This window comes from Cryptomeria japonica, chromosome 9 (assembly GCF_030272615.1).
Source record: "Cryptomeria japonica chromosome 9, Sugi_1.0, whole genome shotgun sequence".
Taxonomy (NCBI): Eukaryota; Viridiplantae; Streptophyta; class Pinopsida; order Cupressales; family Cupressaceae; genus Cryptomeria; species Cryptomeria japonica.
This window is the reverse complement of record NC_081413.1, coordinates 413,496,162-413,507,547: the sequence shown is the minus strand read 5'-3', so window position 1 is coordinate 413,507,547 and position 11,386 is coordinate 413,496,162. Positions and strand designations below refer to the sequence as shown.

The following is an 11,386-nucleotide window of genomic DNA, read 5'->3' as shown; positions in this document are numbered from 1 at the left end:
GTTTAAATTTTTTAAATCATGCAAGCCACCAATGAAATAATTGGCAGAAATATCCACTGGATAAGAAGAAGAATGCGAAAGTTTAATCCAACCTTTTGAAGTGATATTGGATATTAAAAGCATCACCTTGTAATCAGGGCTTAAGCAATGATCATTAAGTAGACATCCACATGTCCAACCAAGCTCAATCTGTTCCTTGAGCTCACATTTATCTAGAGGTTTCACATGTATTGTAACTTGAGTAATCTGCATAATTAAAAGAAACACATAGAAATAGTGCCAACAAATGATGGTGAGGTGGACATCACAAATCGTAGCCCAATTGGTAGTCCACATAATATGATCGTTAGTGCTAATCAACATTAGGCCGAGATTTTTCAAATTTGAAAATTGCCTCTTCCGACGATACCTGTGAGCCCAAAGGAGACCAAGTGGGTAAAATTAGGGAGGTGGATATCCATGGGGGATTGGAATGTTATACTCTCCTTGAAGGACTAATCTGACATCGAGAGGGAAGGAATTCAAAACATATATCTTAAAAACAATTACCACATATTCCTCTTTGGATAAGACACTTAGTTTTTAAGCCCATATTTAAAGAATCACAAGTCAATTGCATTGTTTATTGAGATTTAGGTGATAAGACACCCAACATGGAGTAGACGAAGACCCCGTAGTTGGGACACAACAAGAGTGGAATAATAACGAGTTAGTGAAAATGGAAAGAAGTCCTAAGATAGTGCATCATGAGAGGTAGAGTGAGAAATGGGAGGCTACAATAATCATAATAGAAGAATAATTATGAATCAAGTGGATACAATGCAAACCACAAAAGGATTGATATATAAGAGAGAATTAGGGAAGAAGTAGTATTCCATATAGTTGTGAACATCATTAGAGGAAGTATTCTATGTGGAAGCATCTGATCAAATGATATATTGCATTAATTATTATATATTATGTTAACCCTTAACTTGACATAATATATTGACCTGATTATTAACTCTTATCTATGAGATAGATGGTTGTGCTACTAGATTAAATAACTGCTTTGAGTATGATTTTCATTATTGGATTTGATGCTTTACCTTCAATGTGTGGGATATATTTATATAGTTGTTTGATCCATAGATGGATGTGAAGGAGAATACATGGATTCACTTGAGCATCTTACCTTACCTAGTTCCAATGGTCAAATTATTCACCCTATGTTTAGTATGGCATGCTGACTTTTTAACCAGCCCTATTCATTTATGAATATAGTAATGCTATTTTTATCTATGCACTTTGCCTCTAATATTAAACATTTATGATTTTAGATCCCTTTGTTGTGGGTAAACCCCTGAAGTTTGTGCATCCTTTGCATATATTTATTTCCAAAATTGCTTTCTATTTTCTTATTTATTGATTTCCACAATGCTTGTTGTGAAGTGTTTGCTAATGATTTTTCTATTTGAATCATTTTTTAATTTATTTGTGTGTGCGCGTGTGTGTGTTCCCTATAGGAAGATGAAAAGAAAGAGAGGTAACAATATTCACAATAATGATTTATATATCAAAGTCCTTGGAAGATTAATATGGATAAATGTAATGTATACTTTTGCTTAAGGTTATACTCTCATGTTTCATGCAACGTGAACTGTTACATGTTGTTGAGGAACCTCTTGGAAATATATGTGTATGAATCATAATTAGTATTTTTCATTCAATGTTTCGAAAGAAATTAAAAAATTATTGCATTTATTTGTTAATGTGTGTATGATTATCTGGTTCCTTGAGGTTCCTCGTGGGAGAGATTACAAAACATGATAGCATCCCAAGATTTTTTGAGATTCACAAATGCATCTTTCACATGGCTCATATAAGACAAATGCCATGACACCCAAATAGAAAAGTAGTAGACTCTCTCACTCGTTTGACCAAATAAAACTCTCTTTTTTGTCATTAAAAACAAAATATTTTCATTCTATGTTCTCAAGCTCTCTATCAATTTTACCATCTTTTATCTTTAACTATCATCTTTTATATTTCAAATTGGTTGGAAGATTTCATTGTAACCGAAATGGTTATATATCAAGTTTGAGGCAAGTAGATTTGCAGGGTAAGCAAGAAGTGAATGAGTGCGCAATGGACAAAGGGAAGAAGATGGAGAGATGCAGCAGGGTGCTTGGCGTAGGCATTGTAATGGTGATGGCAATTATCATGGCCAAGATCAGCACCGCAGAGGGACATGTACTAGACAGCATTCAATACACTTCCAGTCTCGAGTCAATCAAGAAGCTGGAGCTGAAGAAAGGCGATACCCACGCCGTTCTTGCACAGATAAAAGTTCATTTACAGAGGTTGGGGTACGCAGAGGCGAAAGCGGAGAAGGAGAATGGGTTGTTTGATGAGCGACTGGAAGCGGCGGTGAGGTTATACCAGAGGAGTTTTAACTTGCCAGTCACGGGTATTCTTGACGGTCCCACAATCCACAGTATCTCTGTCCCAAGGTGCGGTCGAGAAGACGCACCCCTGCCCCAATTTTGTTCCCACTCTGCATATCTTCTGCTGTCTACATTTTTCATTATAGCCTTGTTCACAAAGCTCCGTCATGCTATTCCAATTTTAGTTTCTCGAATCATGAAAAGGGTTTCTTATTATTTCGACTACAGTGAGAGCCACTGATTATTTGTTACATGGGTTACTAGAATTTTCATTTGGGAAAACGTTTGAACCAGGTCTTTTTGCTAATACATTTTCTTGATTCTTTATTCAATGTAAGATTCATTTCTTCATACTTTCAGGTTTTAAATTGAATCTACTCTGAAAAGTATTATAATTATTTGAAGATTTTACATCTTTCAAAGACCCAGTGGCCTACAGTGTTATCTCATCCAGAATGATATTTCCCTCTAGCTTATTTACTTCATTTTTGAAAAGATTCGTTGCAATCACAGTTTATTAACATTTACATTTATATGTTTTCTTATTTCACATGGCTCGCTTTGTGGGTTCCTCTGACAATTTTAGGGCTTTCTGAAGAGCATTAACAATGTTGCCCTGCTGTTTGAATTAGGTTTTATGGATTTTCCGGAATTTTAGAGCATTATAGGAAACTTGCAATGTTTTTGTTCTGCAATGTTTTGGGCTGTGCAATATAGTGCATGCTCATGGAAAATTAGCAATGTTTTTGTCATAATATTGATGTAGAGTTTAGGGTTTTGAAGAAAATTTGCTATATATTTGTCTCTTATTTAACACGTTTAGCTTTGTGGATTCCTATGAGAATTTTAGGGCTTTCTGAAGAGCATTAACTGTTTGAATTAGGTTATGGATTTTACGGCATTATGGAAAAGTAGCAATGTTTTTGTTCAACAATGTTTTGGGCTGTGCAATATAGTGCATTGTAGGAAACTAGCAATGAATTAGGGTATGGATTGTACAGAAATTTTAGGGCATTATGGAAAAGTAGCAATGTTTTTGTTCTGCAATGTTTTGGGCTGTGCAATATAGTGCATTGTAGGAAACTAGCAATGTTAGAGTCCATAAAACTTAATCTGGTCATACTTTATACAGTTCACAAAACTTAAAGATGTTGCATAAGAGAGTTGTATTGCGTACCTAGAAGTTGTCACATGACAAGCTCCTTGATACCCAGCTCTGAAACCACTTAAACGATTCCTTCAGAAACCTCCTCTTTCTCAACTATCAAAGTACCACAACATCTAGCACTCTAGTTAGAATCCATACCAGATTGATGCGCAAGTATGAATATATCCCGCAATGGTGATTCTATGTGCTCCTGACTAGTACTTTGGCTCTTTCCTTTGCACTGTGCGGGTTTTACAAGGAACAGGTGCAACTTCCATAGTGGCTTGCGTTTTAGTGTCCCTTTTCACTTTATCCATTAGTGTTATTACTGCCACCACTAATTAGGTAAAACTGAAATATATGTATGAAAAATGGTTATGTTTATTAATTTCTTCTATATTCTATCAAGAAGTGCTTAAATATTTATTATCTTTCACATTCTATAGATATGCTTGCCTTAGTACTAGGACTTTAAGAGCCTAGGGTTCAAAACACGAAATGAGGAGAAGGTAAGGTAGACCTGCGGCTGTTCTAAGACCATAATAGTTTCTTTGTTTTGTCTTGTATTGTATAGTTATTGCAGACGTTGAGGCCACATTTGTTTAAAGCATTCTGTCAAATAGTTCAGGCACCAAAGTGCAAAAGCCAGCTATTAAGAAATATGGAGAAGGAGGATGGTCTGACCACTACTATTTACTATATGTGAAGACATCTCTACAAATTATCACTTTATCCATTAGTGTTTTTACTATTTACTATATGTGAAGACATCTCTACAACCGTTGTCACAGCAAGTTACAACAACAATGAAATACTAAATTATTAGTTTTGTGCAAATACAGCTATCATTTTTATTGTGAAATCTATTTCTTAGAAGCATTTTCCTGCAATTTCTCCATAACCATCAATTTTAATTGATAACCATACCTGATGATACCTGATGATAATTTTAAATGATATCAAACAGTTTCAATTGTTAAATCTTCATATGCTACCAATTTGCTACACAAGTCTAGAGTAAAACATTGGGCTTTCAAATTGTAGGTGTAAGTAAGAATTCGGCCATTCATTTATTATGGGGATTTAAGAGATGATTTAGTTGTTGGGCAGCTTTGTTGTTATGAAACCCTTTTGATACAATTGGGGCTTTGACAATAAAACTTCCATAATTTTGTCACTTGCATATACTAGTTAACCTTGCTTTAGTTTGCAATTGCCTTTGTTTTTCAGGCACTGAGAATAATCCTCTAGTTATGACCCATCATAATTAATAAGATCACTATTAATGAAAAAATTAATATTATCAATATTAATGAAAAATATGTAGTATTGAAATACAAATTTTCTTTCTAAGTAATATTTAAAAATCCTCTAATATTTTAAGACAAATTACATTCTTCTTTTGAAGATGGTTATTGTTGGGCATGTAAAGTAGGCAAGTATATGGTAGAGTTGGTGAGTAATGGGAGGCTTTGCCAAACTAATTTTACTGTAAATTGAAATAGTCGTAACATATTAATTGTATCAAATATAGACCTTAATAAGTTTGTATTAATGCAAAATACTAGTTTTTCCTAATTCTACTATATTTTTCTTAGAAATTATCACATCTAATTTAGAAATATTATCTCTTCAAGAAGTATTATAATATATTTATTTTATATACTGTGAAATGAAATTTTCTTTGTAAACATGTTGGTTATGTTTATGTTATAGATGTAGGAGATTATCAATCAAATTGAAAAAAGCATCATCAATTATGTAAAGCAAATAACCTTCTTTCACATTGACTATGGAATTTATGTGAGCCCTTGAATAATAGTAAATGTACTGTTTATAAACATGACAACTCTTAAGGATGTTAAATTTTAAATAATTTAATATATAAACATTTTCTTTTAGATTTGAACCTTCCAATTTATTATTTAAAACATATTTTACTATCAATGTAACCATTGCACCTTGTTTGGTGCAAGTTCTAGTTATGTGGATTTTCCATGTTTGAGCATTTTAGGGCTTTCTGAAGAGTATTAACAATGTTGCCCTGTTGTTTGAATTAGGTTATGGATTTTACAAAAAAAATAGGGTATTATGGAAAAGTAGCAATGTTTTTGTTCTCCAATGTTTTGGGTTGTGCAAAATAGTGCATTGTGGAAAATTAGCAATGCTTTTGTGGTCTGCTATTTAATTTTAGGCATGGATTTTGGTGATTTTGGTGTAGAGTTTAGTGTTTTGAAGAAAGTCTGCAATATTTTTGTCTCACAATGTAAATTGGATTAGTTTAGGGTTTTGTGAAATATCAAGAGTTGTATAAGAGTCTTCACAATTAATAATTTGTGTCCTTTATTTTTTGTTGTGTTTATTTCATTTTAAAAAAATTCTATTAATATCTCTTAAATGAGGCCATCAGTTGAGATGTACATATTTAAAATAATCTTCAACTTCTGAGAACTATAAATTTTAAACTATTAAAAATTTAAAGATGATGTAAATTAGTGATTTGTAGCATTTTGTTTGTAGATTCTATATACATTTTTTTCAAATTTTTTTGAAGGATTTTTAAAAAAAATTTCCATCTCTCTCGAAAAGTAGTTTTTTACAACAAACTACATTTTTTAAGAGTGATGTGCCTCCCGAAACGTATAAATTTTTTTCTATAAATGATAAAAACTCAATTCTTTCGAATTTTGGTTTGTAACATCAATATCCAGGGCTTGCATTTGGTTTTATAGTGATATGTTCAATATTTTTCATTTTATAAAGTTTTGAAGTCCAACTAGTCATAATTCAGACATAGGTTTAAGTTTGAACACATAACTTGTTCTATGTAAATCTAAATTCAATTTATTCTATGTAAATCTAAATTCAATTTATAATAGATAAGACCTATTAAGTCATAAAATTAATAAGACCTATTATGTCATAATTTAGGTTCTAAATTATATATATTGAATATTTAAGACATGTACAAGTAATTTCATGTGATGGGTCCTTTAATATCACATAATATATTTGTCTTAAGGGGAGTTAAGTATATTAATTGTGAAATGTTTTTTCATACGTGGTCATATTGATTTTAATAATAAGGCCTATTAGGACTATTACATTGATTATAGGTCTTAAATGTGACATAAATTTATAACCTATTACATGTTGATTAATTTAGGTTCTATTTATATGACTTCACGTATGCAAAAACATTTAGATTAGGAGGTCTATTATGCAATAATAGGTCTTAAATATACACACATGTGACAAATTATAGTCCACCTACATTATGGTCCATAACAAATTAATATGAGGTCACCTTTATCGTATGCATGCATCAAAATATTTTTACTTTTAATTTTCAAAATTGGAATTTCTAATTTATCAAAATTTTATTTTATGTGTTAAATTAGTGCTCAAAATTAGAGATTGAGGTTTTCAAAATAACTCATCAATATTTATTTCCACTTTATATGTTTATGTTTATTTACATTATATTAGCACAAAACAAAATTTAACCTTAACACTATACATAAGGTTTAATTTATGTTATTCCTTAACAATATATATAAGGAATAACATAAATTAAACGATAATAATAAACTAATTATAATTCTTCATGTGTAAATCTAGAATTAAACATCAGAAAAAAATTAAGTTAAAATAATTATCATCTTCTTGAAATATTAAAATTACTGAACAAAATTTAACTTTATATGTTTAACATCCACTTTATATGTTTAATTTATGTTATTCCTTAACACTATACATAAGGAATAACATAAATTAAATGAAAATTAATAAACTAATTATAATTCTTCATGTGTAAATCTAAAATTAAACATCAGAAAAAAATTAAATTAAAATAATTATCATCTTCTTGAAATATTAAAATTACTGAACAAAATTTAACTCTAACTCTAAACCTACTTGCACAAGTTAAATTTAAATTTGAGCCCTAATCGTAACCTGAGAACAAATTGAACTTTAAACCTAAACATGTAATTTAATTAGAGTTATAACAGTAAAGTCCTAAAAGTAATTAAATTTAATAAACCAAATTGAACGGGCTAATTTTAACATGTAAAGCTTTAAGCCAAATTCACCCCTATTCTTAAACCTAATTGAATAATCTAGATTAATTTAAGAACCTTACACAAACTCTTAAATTATGTGTAGAACCAGCTCGAGAAGAAGGGAGTTCTGAAGAGAGAGTCGAGGCAAACAAACCTGTTGAAGAACACAATATAGTTGATGAACATAGGGAAGAGATTGTCCAAGTTGAACCAATGGAGACCTTTGAAGGAGAGGGGTCAGGCTCCTTACCTGCTACCACTGATATGGATGAGCATATTGTGGATCTAGCTAAACAGGTGAAGAGAAATATTTCTTATAAAAATGTAGATCATTTACTTGAAATGGATGTGGATGAGTTGAAATGTCTCAGTGAAGAACCTAGATATACTAAAAGGAGGTCAATGAATAAAAGTGGAAAAGAAATAATGTCTCATTTCAACAATCTTGATACTACACTAGAAAAAGCTCAATTGTTATCAATTGTACTTACTCATAAAGACTTAATAGATCCAATGAAATTGTTGGGTATAGATACAACAAGTCAAAAGAGGAAAACTTCTTAGCTACAAAAATCTATTGTTGATAATGTTAAGAAAGGTTTGGTGAACATTGGTAAAAAATCTCGAAAACTAGATAAGACCATTTCAAGAAGAGTGATGTTGACATCTTTAGTAAATGAAAGATTGCCTCAAAAAAGACAAATCTCTTCACTGTCATCTGAGTTTGGTTTTAGTAGAAGGACAATATCTAAATATGTTAAAAGGAGAAAGATTTTGGATGATACTACCTCAGAAGGGAATTGGGCAATTATGTGTAGAGCTCCTCGTTCTGATAGAATTGAAGATATTGTTAGGAACTTTGTGACAAGTTTTTGGAATGATAATACTCGTCCTTCATCAAATAGTAGAGATGTTATCAAGCAAAGGATTGGTCCTTATCGTTACAATTTCCATGTAAAACATTGGATAGACACAACAAAACATGAATTGTATGTATTGTTTACTAAAACAAACCCTCATATAAAGATTGGATAAACCATGTTTGAACGGTTAAGGCCATATTATGTGAAGTTAAACAAAGTTTTCAAAACTTCTTGTTGTCATTATCACATTGAATTTGACTTGTACTATCATGTGTTTTGAAAGATTAGAGAAGATAGTGATGGTTATGAAAATGCTCCTCCTAAATGAACAAGTCAATTCATAGCATCCATCTTATGTGATAAATTAGATGATAATGCAACCGGTCAAATAAATTGTATAAGAGGAATTTGTGGAACATGCGGGGACTTGGCTAAATTGCCTTTAAGAGATGAAGATACTAACACGAGGAAGATGGTAAATTGCAAGATTTACAAGTACAAAAAATTTGAAATTTTTTTTGGAAAGGAATCTACAAGGCTAAATTATGTAGAAGAGGAAATACCTATTGGAACATTTATGGAAAATTTTCGTAAGTTGATAAAACTATACATATGTCATGGTTTTTTTGCCAAGTGGCAAGCAGAACAATTTAAAAGATTAAGAGACACTTTCCCACTTGGAACTATTCTATCTGTAGTTGACTTCGCAGAGAATTACTCTTTTGCACATCAAAAAGAGATTCAATCAGAGTATTACTTTTCAAAGCAAATCACTATTTTGGTGCATGTGTGTTATCGACATGCACAGATGAATTTGGATGGTGTTGATAGTACATTTGAAAATCGTGTCATTAAGAAAGAGTACCACCTCTATATCAGTGATGATAAGGAGCATGACACACTTTTTGTACAGCATTGCTTTAAGAATTTTTTTGAATATTTGAAAGATAGAGGCATAACAATAGTTAAACATTTTGTTTGGTCTGTTGGATGTGCAACACAATTCAAATCTTCGAGGCCATTTTATGCACTATGTAGATATCATCGAAATGGCAAAATACCACATGTTTGGGGTTTTTTTTAGAGTGGTCATGGAAAGGGTGAACATGATGGTGCAAGAGCTTGTATCAAACATGCTCTAAGAAAGCATCAAATAAAGTACACAGGAGATCGTATAGAAGATGCACATGATGTTGTTGAATGGTGTGAGAAACATTTTGAGCAACCTAATTATCCTGGGGAATCATCATCGAGAACATACAAACCCATTCCATATAGAGTGTTTTGGGAGATAACTGGTACGTGTTCTCTTTTAGTGTTTTATTTAATTTTTTTTAATTTAAAAAAAAAATATGTTCCTAGTTCAAATGTTTCAATTTAACAACTTGATCTACATGTACATTCTTGTACACATGTACATTTTGCAGATGTGGATAGAAAATCAATGCATGGATGCAAGAGCGTGGAGAGGACAAGATCTTTGCATTGTGTCATGAGTACAGATAATTGCCCTTGGACATTATACACTAGGGATTATTCATGTTTTTGTTCTGAATGCATTTTCAAAAACTATGTTGATTGCAAGAACCAAAAGCTTGGATATGTTAGTGAATGGGAAATAGTGCCACTAGATGTTTCTGACACATACGAGGATTCAAATGAGGATGAAAACTTTGAAGACATTCCTTTGAGTTCTGGTGATTATGATCATATTTCAGGATTGATTAAAAAAGGTATATACATGACGTACACATGTAAATATTTCCTTAAAAATGACATATAACTTAGAATTTATTTAACTTGTGTCAAATTGTAGGAGATATTTTTTCAGTCATAGCAGAAGATGGAAATATAGAAGGTGTTAGTTATTATTTATTGCGTTGCACAGAAGAGAGAAAGAAGTTATCGAAATCTGAGATGAGTGATGGAATGTCATTTCCCACAGGTTTGAGTTGCGATTTGAATATGTACTTGTACAAATCGCTTACGTGGAAATTTTTAATTTCTCACATTTCTTATATACATGTACATGCAGGCTCAGTTGTAGTGCAAGGGACATATTTCAAACAAGTTAAAATTGTTCAACATGGGATTCATTTCACTGAATACCAAATTGACAACAAGGTATATCAGTATAGTCACTTGGTCATTGTTGTTGGCCTAATTCTTCAAACAGTTCCACGTTGAGGGTAGTCTCAAAAGTGGAGACTAGATAGTGAAGATCATGACAAAATATTAAGTGTTATTGAAGAGTGTTCTGAACCACTTGATGTGGTATGAACTATATATATTTAGTAATCCAAAGTACACATGTGGTTCAACCCACATGAATTGAATTAATACTCAAGATAAATTCTAGATCTCTTAACTTGTTTTGAAACTAAAGGATAAATATTTTTTAAGTTTAAATACATGAAATTTTTAATTATATAAAATTAGGATGTATTCAAAGTTAATTCAAGTACATGTACATGTTTAAATGCATGTTTAATTTATATGTATAAGGTACTATATCTAATTCTAAATGCATGTAATTTGTAAGGACCACTAGTTAAAATAATTTAATTAAAAAATGCATATTTAAATTAGAATGTAATATGTACATTTGTAAAATTGATATAATATGGAATTAGGACATGTGTAATTAGGACATGTACATGTGGTGAACTATTTAACTACAGTATACATACCTAGAAGCTCACATACCATGTGAACTACTCAATACATGACCTATTAAGTTTAGTTTGTTCATTTGATACATACTCTTTTATTTGAACATCTTCTTTTAAATTTTAATGCATATCTATTGTACATGTACATACGTGTTACATGTAGTTAAAACTTTTTTAATTTCTAGAGAACATACATGCATGAAATATATAATCT

At 31.2% G+C, this 11,386-nt stretch overlaps 1 protein-coding gene across 1 annotated transcript; it reads left to right on the top strand.

Moving 5' to 3' along the window:
* The first annotated feature begins 1,995 nt into the window (after window positions 1-1,995).
* LOC131073377 (metalloendoproteinase 1-MMP) lies at window positions 1,996-2,976 on the top strand. Its single transcript, XM_058009804.2, has one exon. It carries the CDS (start codon window positions 2,128-2,130, stop codon window positions 2,665-2,667), a length of 540 nt encoding a protein of 179 aa, XP_057865787.1. The 5' UTR covers window positions 1,996-2,127; the 3' UTR covers window positions 2,668-2,976.
* Window positions 2,977-11,386: the final 8,410 nt, after the last annotated feature.